Source organism: Elaeis guineensis, chromosome 1 (assembly GCF_000442705.2).
Source record: "Elaeis guineensis isolate ETL-2024a chromosome 1, EG11, whole genome shotgun sequence".
NCBI lineage: Eukaryota > Viridiplantae > Streptophyta > Magnoliopsida > Arecales > Arecaceae > Elaeis > Elaeis guineensis.
In genome coordinates this window covers 13,013,554-13,026,550 of record NC_025993.2, presented here as the reverse complement: position 1 = coordinate 13,026,550, position 12,997 = coordinate 13,013,554, and the positions used below count along the sequence as shown (strand labels likewise).

Below are 12,997 nucleotides of genomic sequence, written 5' to 3'. Positions count from 1 at the left end.
TAGATTTCTTAGTTTTTTGAAGAAGGTAAGGATCAACTGACAATAATACAAGGAGTGTTAAGTAATGAGATGAAAGAATTTGGTCAAGTAACACATGAGAGAGAGAGAGAGGGAAGGAGAAGTAGAAGAGTTACAGACTTAATGAGACTGATCAGTTCATAATCAATGGATTTCTTAGTATTTTGAAAGAGGTAAGGAACAACTGACAAAAATAAAAGGAGCATTAAGTAATGAGATGAAAGAATCTGATCAAGCAACTAAGTTAGTGGCTATGTCATCATAACAACATGAAGACTAGTGAGGTAGTTAGATCATCATTGATCATAAGTTGGTAACCATTAAAGTGGAATGCAAACAAATTACGAGATTTAGTTTTGGCACATATTTTCAGGTTTCTAAGTATGTGATGAGAAGTTGTTGGAGTATCCAATTCTAAAATTTAAAAAATGGGGCCCATGATGCATGTATGTCAGAGGATTGTGTCATTGTCACAAATGTTAAAGACCAAGAGAATTTGAATGGTAGAATAATTCCAAAACGGAGGATGAAATCTAGTGATATGTGGTTTTTAGTGGTAACGACAGCAAGCTAAACAATAGAAAGGGCAGGATAGATCATACTGGATGTACTTTGTCAAGTATGTTAGCATACATGTGGACAAAAACAAATTTAAAGATCGAGAGGAGGCTATCTTGAAAAATTGTTGAAGATAATGTTATAAGTGCTGGGTAAGTTGGAAATAAATGTGTTCAGTTGTTGAATTTTGAGATTCTGCATAAGTTGATTAATGAAATAGAGGATGCTTTATCAAAGATAAAGGAGGTCAGAATTTGAATGAAATTGATACCTACTGAAGCACCTTAACAATTGAACAAACTACAAAGTTTGGAACTTGAAGTTTAGGAAAATGCTAAAATCTAAATAAACACAAAGTGCTGGCTGTGATTTTTAAATAGCTATAACTGGAAAATATTTTTGATTGAAAGAAAAGAAACTTTCCATGTTTATTATTTTTTTGGAAATGATTGCAGCAAATTTGATGGAGGAACTTATTGGGTGGGTGATGAGAAAGAAAAGTTGGATAGATTAGAAATGTTAATAACATGCATGCAAAAGAAGAACTACATTAATGAGAACAGAAAGTTCCAAATAACTACAGGCCTTATCTAGGGTTAGCTTTAAGCCTCTGCATATTTATGCTTGTTTTAGATGTGTTAACAAGTAATATCTTAAAAAATTAACCCCAGTGAATGCTATTTGCAGTTGTTAGTTTGTTGTTTTTAAGACCAGGAAAGGGTTAATATGTACTTGGAAGGTGGAAGAAGAATCTTGGGAACAGAGTTCATAAAGTGAGTGCAAATTAGCACCTAGATTTCAACTATAATTGGAATATGGGAGTTCTTGAAGTTGTACTTGAAATTGAGATGCAAAGGGTACAAAGTTCCTTTGTTACCTTGCATCTGTGCTTTAAGGAATGAGAAATTAGCAAGATGGTTCTAGTAAACAGCATAAGGATTTCTTGAATATATCATGAAGGGTGGGATCAAAGAAGTCTAGGGTGGAGATAGTAAAAGATAATTTCTGGGAACTCTGCGTTTTTAAAGACTTAGACATGAATAGGAATCTGAAGCTGAATAAGATGGTTATAGCCAGTAAGAAATTGATGAGATAAGTGTTTGTCATGCTATTTTTAAGTATCCATGCTATTAAAAGTTTCTTGTAGATGCATCTGTATGATACCTATAAGTTTATATACCGTTTCAATTGGATATCACTTATGAATCAAAAATTAGTTCCAAAAGCGGACACACTGTAAATTTTGTTGATTATATTTGAAACCTTGGAACTAAAAAAATTTTCCTTTCGATTTCATAACTTACTTTCCACATACTTATCTGTGTCCTTTGCATCCAATTCAAGAATCCATGTAGGATATGTACTTGTGAGTTGGATAAACTTTCGAATAATATGGTTTGTAGGTTTTGAGACTGATGAAGGGTGGACGTTTCTAATAATACATTTAACCCACCATCATGACATCATGGTTTCTTTTTTAATTTTCAGTCTTGATGAGTATGTAAGCACTATAATGATTGCTTGAAATATCATGCTTTTTATACCCATGAGCTTCTTTTGGAGGTTGGATAATGAACATGTATACTGAAAGTCTAAAACATCTTCACAAAATATTGTATAAAAAATATATATTTTTTTGTGTCTACATGTGTCATTTTCTATCCTTTTACTGACTCAGAAGACGCATTTCTCAATCTGGTCCTGACAGTGTATGTCCATGCAACATTTGTAATGAGTAATGACCTTTATGACTAATTGATTTAAATTCATCAAATTTTTATGACTTGGAATTTGAAAAAAGAGCTCATAATGCCTTTCTTTTGAATTCAATGCTTCAATTGTCTTCATTTACTTCTTGTTCTAACAGTGAAATGTTTCTCCGTGACAGTCGAACTGGCTCCTGGAGCTGATTCTGAAGCACTTGATGTTGTCAGAGAGTGTTTGCAAGAAGTGTTTAAGGTCAATTCATCCACCACTGCTGATGGGATACAGCCTGGTTTTTTATCAGACCTATTCGCTTCACAGGAAGCTGGTGAACAGCATAGTCTAAGACCAGATCGGGACTCTGTTGCAAAATCCTGTGCCACCTCATCTTCCCAAAGCATTGAAGATTCCAAAACTTTAAAGGCATCAACTGTCAGTTTTCTTCTCTCCTTCATCATGTCCTGCATATCTTTTAAAAATATATGCTAAAGTATGTCTTTTTATCAGTTAATTACAAGTTTTTTTTACCTATTTTATGTGCTGCTACTTTTGTCGCTAACTTGTTTCCTCTCTACCATTTGATATTAGTTTAAGTTTAATGTGTTTCTTACCTTATCTACTGAATTTATTGTGAAAGTTAAATATATTCATTGATTATATTTTATAATAAGTTATACATTTTCCTCTATCTTTCTTTGACTATAGGTATAGTATAACAAGATGTAAATAGGAATGGTGAAGAGAAAAACTTGCCTTTACAGCAAGGCGATGAAAGGTAACTGAGCTTACCAACAAAGGGATTATGATAACAATTTTTATCAAAAAAGATAAAGAAAATCGATGCAATTCTAGAAAATTCTATCTAGCAACCATGAGAAATCTGCATTTTGAGCTCTCTTTTGTAGAAAGAAATTATTCAGATTTAACAATCTATTATTTTTCAGTTACAAGTTAACGCTTAAAAATTTCTCATCTTCTCATCCTGGTCTTTCTGCCAAACTGCAAGTAAGAAGATATTACGTATTGTTTGAATGCTGGTATTCGAATTAGGGATGTTTTTGAGTTATCAATATGTCCAATTGACCCGACACCATATAGGGTGATTCTATATAAGACCATTTATATTTTATATTCATAAAAAGAAGAAAAAAGGGGAAAAGCACTGGACACGGAACTGCTATTATATGTAGTCAAAGTTGTAACTACTGCACCTACCTCTAACATCCTTAAGCAATGAATACTGCTATAATCGAAAACATTTTCCAGCTCTTTCCAGGTTGTGCGTGTACAATTTGTTTTCAGTTTCCAGACTCATTTACAGGACAGCCTTGGTGCACCGTTCCATTGTGCCCTAGGTGTCACGAGTTTGAAACAGGGAAATAGCCTTACTGCATGTGGCGGTAAGGTTGCATATGTCTGACCCTTCAAAGACCTTACAATGGTGGAAGCCTCATACACTAGGATGCCCATTGTAGGCTCACTTTCCCACTTGTTTGGGATACAGATTAAGCCAGAATTTTAACTACATTGTTTTAGGAAGCACTCAATAACAAAGAAACCATCATGAGGGTGTTGGAGGCCCCCACTGGTTTAGATGCTTTCGGTGGAAATTTGTCTTAGGTGTTCATCATATAAGTCAGGCATAAGGGGGTAAACAGCCTAAAAAATGCACTTTTTGGATAGCATGATTGTGATTATGTTGGATGGGAGGGATAGAGAGACAAAGATGCTCAAAAGTATGAAGGTGAAGATCACATATTACCATTTGCCTCTGGAGGTCTGTATCACCATCATTTGCCTCTAGAGGTCCATGTTACCACAGCTAGGAGGAAAGTATAGAGAGACAGAGATGCTCAAAAGTATCAAGGTGAATGTCACAACAGTAATCTTGGTGTTTCATGTTCTTAAATGAGTTTGAATCTTGATATTCAACTGGAAGTTATAATACTTACTGATTTACACTATATAAATGACTACTTATCTATAGATGGTCTGCCTTGACGCAACAGTAAGGTTGCTTAATTGTGACCTAGATGTCACGGGTTTGAAATATGGAAATTGCTTTTCCACACTCAAGGGTAAGTCTGTGTACTTCTAACGCTTCTCAGACCTGCAGTGGTGGGAGCCTCGGTTGCCCTTTTTTAAATGATTATTTATCTGTCCTTTTCTTTATTTCTTTCCCTATAGTTTTGTATTTCATATTGATAATTTCATACCTTAAGAATGAGATTTCATTCGAAGGTGAGTCACAAGTTGAAAGACTTGGGATATCTCCAAAACCTACACTTTTATATTGACATTAACCTTGTGTTACTTGTATATTTCTAGGGAGTGCATTGAAATATTTGTTATGTTATTACCTATATATCAGGGGTATTTAATCAATTGCTATTTAGCTGTTATCTGGACATAATCACTGTCAGTAAGACAAATATAAATTCAAATTTTTATATCAATGCAAAAGTTTTTTTTTTTTTTTAAATTTTGTGAATAGTGTAATGATGCTGTTTTATGGCTATTACTGATGATTGCCATTATAACAGCAATTAATCTGGTCCAAAACAAACCTAATCCAAGGCTAGACTCTGCAAATAACAGCCATTATATCAGTTATAACTGTAAATAATGGTTTTGTGACATGGGGATCATGTCTAGTTGTGAAGTATTCTTGTGACCTCATTTTTTGATTTTTTGAACGCTAGCCTTATGAATTTGTTGCAGCATTACTTAATGTACATGAATATCTGAAACCCGAAATTTAAAATTTGGGATGCCGTATATGTTATTGACATTCAACTGTGGAGAATAAATGCCATTTATTACTCAAGTTGAAATGAATCGTGACTTTGCTAATAGGCTACATTAATTTATATAACCTTTCCAGCTTCCAGTTTCCAGTTTCTTACATTTTATGAGGAACATATAAATTTTAGACTATACCCACTATTACAGGGTTCTGCTTGTTCATTGCTGATATTCTTCCATTTGTATGAATTTTAGATTCTGAATTCCATAATGAACATTCTCCTCTACTTTATGCTATTAACTTCGTAAGTTCATTTTCTTATATCTCTACTTTCTTAACCAGAGAGAAGATTCCACTAGAGATTCCGATGACTTAGGTATGTATCCAAGTCTGATCACTTCAGTAGTTTTAGAGATATTAGCAGGCTGTTGTTCCTAATAATCATTAGGCTTGCTGTCTTTCCTTTCTTGATTTTGTTGATTGTGTCAAGTATCATACTGGATACAAGATAAGCAATATGCTTGCCTCAATCAAGCAAACTCATAAGTGTATGAGAGCTATGGAGCATGGACATGGATATTCGATTAGTGGATATAGTATGTATATCTCAGGATACAAATTTGCTGATATGAAAAAAAAGGACATTATATTGGCAGTGATATGGAAATTAAATAAATAAGTATATATTTTTTAGATAATATAAAGAAACATCCATAGAACATGGTAGATTATGACAGCACATAGCCCATAGTCTAAATAGTAACATCAACATCAGAAAACTCTGCTAGTTAATCATTATTCAAATCTGTAGACCACAATCTACACTCCACAACAATATCAAAATCAAACACTCTAAATTTACATCCATCATTAAAAGGGTAACAGTCATTAAAGAAAGAAGAATCAACCCTCCATCATCATCAAAGGTATTTATTATTTCAAGCATCTTGGCTGTATGAAAGCTTCGACTTTCAAGAGTCTTTTTTGGTGCCTGGTGGGTGCAGACATAACATGCAATTTGAAGTATCCATGTTTACTGTACAAGAAGAAATAGCAAAATGATAATGGCAATGTCTCTTAACTTGATGGCCCTGTTTTCTATATTCTGTAGGTTAGCCACTATTATAGCTTTTATCATACATGTGATACTGATGAGATGATAGTTTCTTGAAGCTGGGTAATTCATGCTTACTTTATAGATAGTTTGCTTGACATATATTTCCTTTTCTTTTCCTGCTATTTGATTTTGGTGGTTGGCACTTTAATGGTGAATTCCAGATTAAAGAGTGTGCTACTGGTTTTATTGTACCATGTGAATGGGTGATAACAAATTGTCCTTTCCTGTGTAATTAATTTTAATGGTACTTTGCTTTGAAAGTTGGATATTGCACTGGTTCAAATCCTCCAGTAATCCATATTACATGGGATAGTAGCAGAATAAAAATTGACTGTCCCTTGCTTGAAATGTATTAGGACTTAATTTCCAAACCAAGTAACTCAAATGTGGTGTGATGACTAAAGAAAATACAATTTTGATGTTTTCTAGGTTGAAATGTGTCATGGAGCTAGGTCAAACCTTAAATTGTCATATGTTATGAACTATAAATGGAATATAAATTTGATAGTGCCTGGGTCACAAGTTTGGTCCAAACTCATGACTATCCTATATACTTTCTGGACTACTAAGGACATCTTATTTGATTCTTCTTGGTTCTAGAACTAGTATATGCCTATGGATTACCAAAAGGGACTAACTTTTTGCATGAACTGCCTTTTAAATTCATAGTTTTGCCAATTTCATGTGCATATTTATGATTGTTCTATTTGTCTATTGTAGAGGAACATTTGACTTGTGGATTGAATTAGGATAGTTAATTGATCTTTTTGCTGCTGAAACTGATAAGAACATCCCTAGGATCGAAATGCCAGCCAGTCCATGCCATGGCGTGCCAGTCTATGTTGTGCTAGGGGCGTGTTGTTGCATGTGCTGCATATTGGACCTGTACCATGTGACCTCAACCCTTAGATTTTTGCTTGTTTCTGCCAATGAAGAGAGAGTGTTTTAGGGTGAAACTAAAACTAAAACTAAACAATGATCAAGCCGTGTCAATGAGTAGTCATTTATTTGTTTATTTTCTAATTTTTCATATCAATGCTTATATGGAGTATAAAACTAAAAGAACTTACTACTGAAAATATAAAAAATTATTAAATATGTGAGTATTTCTTAAGTACCTCAACAATATGAATAAAAAATTTAACAAAGAAAACTTTTGAATAGGAAAAAGGACCAAGAGAAGAGAAATCTAAAATGATAAAAAAACAAATTTTTTAAGAAACCAAAGTTAGTCTAAACAAAAACAACCCGATTAGAAAAAAAATCTTCGTGAGATAATAGGGCTTTTGTTCACCGTTTTTCTCGAAGAAATGCAATAAAAAAACTGTAGATGTTTAAGAAGCATTTTTAATTAATTGTTGGTGCTAAAATTTTGACAACTATTTACTTGCAATCTTTCATTTCAAGAAGATAATTGTGATACCTAGGCAACACGAGCCCGACATTGAAGTGGGCCTGGTCCCCTTTACCAGCCTAGCCGCCAAAATTATAGCTGCATGAATTTTAAAGCAGCAAAGAAAGAAAAAAGAAGAAGGTGATGAAGAAGACTCCTGATGGGAGTCTTCTCTTGATTTTCTGATGGAAATTGAAGTCAGGGAGGAGCTGGACTCGTTTCCACTCTATTTAAAGGGAAGAGGGCTTTCCAACCTTTCCATCGAAGATATACGTGGATTCTCTTAAAAATGATGAGAATTTTGACCTAACTTCGTTCGGACAATCTCCGCCATCACCTTGACCAAATACCTCTAAAAAGCTAGGTAAGAGGCTGGCAAACTTTAGTGGACTCTCTTCTCCCTCTTCCTTAGCTCTAAGATCATAGATTCTAGTTGGCTATCACTAGATTTTTTTTTGAAATTGAGAGCCTATGGTTTTTCCCTATTTTCGTACTATTTTTCTTTGATTTTTTCGGGTGTTCACTGCCACCGATTTACTGAATGAGGAATCCCCAGCTATGCTGTTGTGGTCTGCATCCTCGACCACGACCCTCTCCGGCTAGCGCTCTCCCTTGTTTTGGGAAAGAAGGGCGACCCAAGGTCTCCTCTGCCAAGGAACCGAGGGGAGAAAGAAGAAAAAGAAAAGAAGAAAAGAAAAAAAAGAAAAGGGGAGAGTCTCTCTTCCCTCTCTCTCCTCCCTCTTTCCTACTCTCTTTAGTGTAGTTTCTCTCTCTACTATCTCTTTAAGGTTGTTTGATCAAGTAAAGATCTTATTTGAATAAGTGTGATCGACCATAGTGAAGGGATCCTGACCTATGGTTGCTGGGTAGCATGTCAGCACTCACATTGGCTTGATTGGGTACTATCATATTTGATCACACATGATTTTTATTGAATCATCTATATATTAGTTCAATCATGATTTGATGGAATCATGTTGATCAGATCGATCGAGATCTCGAGCACTATTGCTTGGTTAGCTTTATTCCACCCTCTTAGTTTCTCTCTCTTCTTCTCTGTCATTCTGGCTACTTGATTTATGAACCTAATGAATGGCCTTGATTTTGAATCCAAATTGATCCTATAGACAGACTTTGAATCACTTTATTGATCGAGCAACATATCCGCACTATCTGCACCTTTGTCAAGCATTATAGGATCTAATTTTTATTGGCCTCCAAATCCTTTCATCTTTAGTGATTTGATTAAATGTAGTTATTTGATTGAACTTTGGATTGTTGGGAGGTGTAGGATCTCCACTTTGACTCTTGTCAGATATGATCGATTTGATCAATCTCGATTTCTGTTGAACTATCTATATCCTAGTTTGATCTTGATCGGATGAAATTAGATTATCAGACCGTTGATGCAATTATACGTCAATCCTATTTTTCTTAATTATCTGTATCCTTTCTAATTATTGGACTCGATTATGTATAGGGTTGTAGTTGTCTCAATGTCCAGGAGTGGGATACTGCGATGTGTTTATAAATTAAAGATTTTGAAAAAAAATTCAGAAATTATTTCAATCTGTTGGAGTATGTGTGAGGTAAGTAATGTGATTCTTTTTCTAGATTTATCGGCAAATTATATGGTATTTATATCATTGAATTTTGAATCGTATTATTTATGATTTATGAATATGAAGCATGATATTTATTTGTTAAATTTATTATATAATGCTATTTGATGCATTCTTGAAGGTGTTGGTTGCATTATGGATTACGATCAATTAATTTCGATTCTGGATGGTTTTGCGCATTGTTTGATTGAAATATGAAACTGATTTTATTAAAAAAGAGATTTAAATCGAGATGGATTTTGACTTACAGCCTGACTATGTATTGAAACTATATGCTAATGAGGGTTATATGTTAGCACATCGATATCCTACAAATGGGGATTGTATATTGGTATATTGATATCCTGTCAGTAGAGATTGTGTGTTGGTATATAGATACCCTATCAGTAGGGATTGTGTGTTGGTATGTTGATATTTTATCAGTGGGGATTATGCGCTAGTGCATTGACACCCTACCAGTGGAGATTCTGCACTGATATATCGATATCCTGTTAGGGCTGGAATTGGGCCGGGTCAGGCCACACCCCTACACGAGCTCGGCTCAAATTTTTTTATCGAGCTTCGGGCCGGACTTAGGTTCGATTTTGTTTTAAAATATATGATCCGAACCCGGCCCGAGCCCAAGTCCGAATTCGGCCCAAACCCAATCGGGCCGGCCCTCATCCAAGCCCGGCCCATGTCCAAGCCCGAATGAGGCCATCGTCCAAGCCTGAATCAAGCCGCATCCAAGCCTGAATCAAGCCCAAATAGACATTAAAAGAAATGTAAATTGTTGATGAATAGATATCTAAGACTACACTGATATTTTTATGTGCCCCTTGCATCACATATACAGGATTTTTCATCTCCATTTTTCTTTTATATAACTTCTGCGAAACTCCATAAATCATAGTTTTTACATACATGCACTTCAATCAGAATTTTTGCATGAGTCCTTTTACATACATATACTTCTGCTGAATTTTTTTCCTTTTGTAGTAATATGCACTTGCCAGATGCTTCCAAGTTAAAAGCCAAAAGCAAAGGAAACAAAGGGTAAAAATCTAAAAGAGCTTTTAGTGAACATGGAAACAACTGGATGATCATCCAAAATCGAGAACGAAAACTATTTTATCATACTGACATATCTTCTCTGAAATCCTGCTATTTTAGCACCCATAACAGAGATAGAGAAGTAAATAATAGATTCTTAAAATCAGTATAAATCTCTCATTAATAGTGATCCTGTTCCAAACTTCAACAACAGTAATAATTCTAATTTCAAATACAGCACGTATAGTTTTCTTCCATAAAAGGATCCTGAGTGATGACCCCATACACAAATCTCCACCATATGGTCATTGTGCATACACTAGCTTTAAAAAGAGAAAAATGTGGAAACAACAAAAAGGCTCGATAAGAGATTTTCTAAGACTAAACAAAGAGCTAATTGTTAACTTCAGTAGCAAGAATGATCCAAAAATAAGGTTTGCCGTAAAATATCTGCAAACGACAATAACATTTTCAATGTATAAGCATGAAAGAAACAAGTAACCCCAGAAATGAGAACATGTAGACAATAAATCATGATACGATTTGGGAGAAGATCATCCCAAGCCCTCGGTACGATACCTTTTTCCTTTAAGCCTTTAAAAGAAATTTTCCTGATTAATGCAGCAAGAGTATGACCAACAGAAGAACATAAGAGTTTTACTTATTAAATGCTTCACAACTACAGAATAATTGAAAATTGGAGAAGAATTTGCTAAGTACCTTGGCAAACACTTTCTATGGTATGACTTTGGACAGCGTGTACACAGTGCAAATTGCAACTCCAAAAATTTGAAAATATATAGATGGTTACATATGAAATAGTTAAATAAAAGAATTTATAATTTTACATGGATTAAAGAAATGCTATATAGATGATTACATAATATTATATCCACATCTCAACTTTACTGTCGGCTCGCTCTGGGGTGTCATCATCCGCATTCAACTTTAAAAAATTTGAGTTACTTGTAATTGTTAACACATATATCAATCATAAATCTTCAAAATATAAATACTACGAGTAAATAAAAAAATATAACATAAATTTAAATTATTTATATCTCTTCATCATATTCTTCACGGAGCCAATCTTGGGTACAAACTAAAGCCTCGATTGTAGATGGGCTCAATGAACTTCGATATCGATTTATAACTCTACCATCAGTGCTGAATGCCGATTCTGATGAAATAGTAGAGACTGGAATAGCAAGAATATCTCTAGCCATTCTCGATAATATAAGATAGACTGTTGTATTGCTCTTCCACCATGTTAAGATATCAAACTACTTGTCCCTCATATCATAAAGTACATCTAAATAACTATCTAGCTCTGATCTCTTTGGCCTTTTCGAAAAACTTTGACGTCTAAACTGAACAAAATTCATGCCAAATTTTATTTTACTCAAGTTAAAAGAAAAAACTGAAGTTATATGACTTTGTCTATCAAAGTCAGCTGCTAGCTCATTTGAACTTACAGAAGGCTGCACTTTTGTTGCATCTGCATACTCATTATAAAATTTATAAAGATAAGCACGAATCTTATCAATCTTCTTTTTACTCTCTTACATATCAAATGCCATTTGATAACAAAACTCTATAAATATCAATTTTGACCTAGGATCCAAAATAGAAGCAATGACCAATAAAATATTGCACTAAGATCAATATTTGTTGAACTTCTTTTGCATTTCATTTGTCAATTGCTTTAGTGTATCATTAGTATCAACACTCCGATGCCATCAATAAGGCCCTAATTCCCCAAATTTTTTTTACATAGAAATTAGATGTGGGATATTGTAACCAGAAAATACTTTAGTGACATCTAAAAATCTTCTAAAATTTAAGAATTACATTAGCTTGTTTCCATTCATCATTGGTGGGCACATACATGAATGTTCAGTTGCATATCTATTAAAAATATCTTTATAAGTAATTGCATCAGTCAACACTTCATAAGTGGAATTTCATCTTGTAGCAACATCCAAAGTGAGCCTTTTTTTAATAGGAAGTCTTATATGTTGTGTAATTTCATTAAATCCTTGCATTCGAGATGGAGATGCAGACACATCTGATAAGCTCCTTTATGCATTCAATGGCTTCATGAATTATTTTCATTCATCTTGAACCATAATGTTTAATATGTGTGCACAACATCTAATATGACTATACTCTCCATCAAATAACATTCCATGACAAAAGTGATCTTGAATCCTTCTAATTACAGCATCATTTATGGAGCAATTATTTAAAGTAAAGTAACATATTTTAGAATCCAGTTTCTATTCAGCAAGGCACTTTCCAATAGCATCTTCAATTGTAAAATTTGTATGAGGGTATGCTAGTTTTTTGAAACTAATTATCTCTTATGCAGAAGAAATTCAGAATCAATATAATGTGCCGTGAGGGAAAGATAACTGATTTTCTGATTTGATGTCCAAATATCAGTAGTAAAACTGACCCGAGAATTTAATTTCTTAAATGCATCATGCAATTTTTTTCTTTCTGTTTGGTACAAAGCCATACAATCACTTCTTACTGTCTTATGACCAATAACATTAAACAATGGTTGAACAAATCTTATAAAATCAGAAAAAATAGGATGCTTAACAATACGAAATGGAAGTTCGGCACATATAATAAATTTTGCAAGTAATTCTCTACTCTCTTCTTGATTGAATTTAAAAGACTTCATCGGATCTTTTGAACTTGCTACTATAAACATTTGATTCATTGGATTCTTTTGATAGTTTTTGCAAATATTTTCAAGATATCGTTTTAGATGACTTGTTTTTCCTTTAGTAGTGCCA

General features: G+C 33.9%; 1 protein-coding gene across 1 annotated transcript in view; it reads left to right on the top strand.

The window, feature by feature from the left end:
* Positions 1-12,997, top strand: part of LOC105038056 (uncharacterized) — a 37,763-nt gene that overhangs the window by 10,321 nt on the left and 14,445 nt on the right. Inside the window, exons 2-3 of the mRNA XM_073250789.1 lie at positions 2,465-2,712; positions 5,369-5,402. Of these exons, the coding sequence (XP_073106890.1) occupies positions 2,465-2,712; positions 5,369-5,402 (282 nt within the window). The remainder of the gene's footprint in view (positions 1-2,464; positions 2,713-5,368; positions 5,403-12,997) is intronic.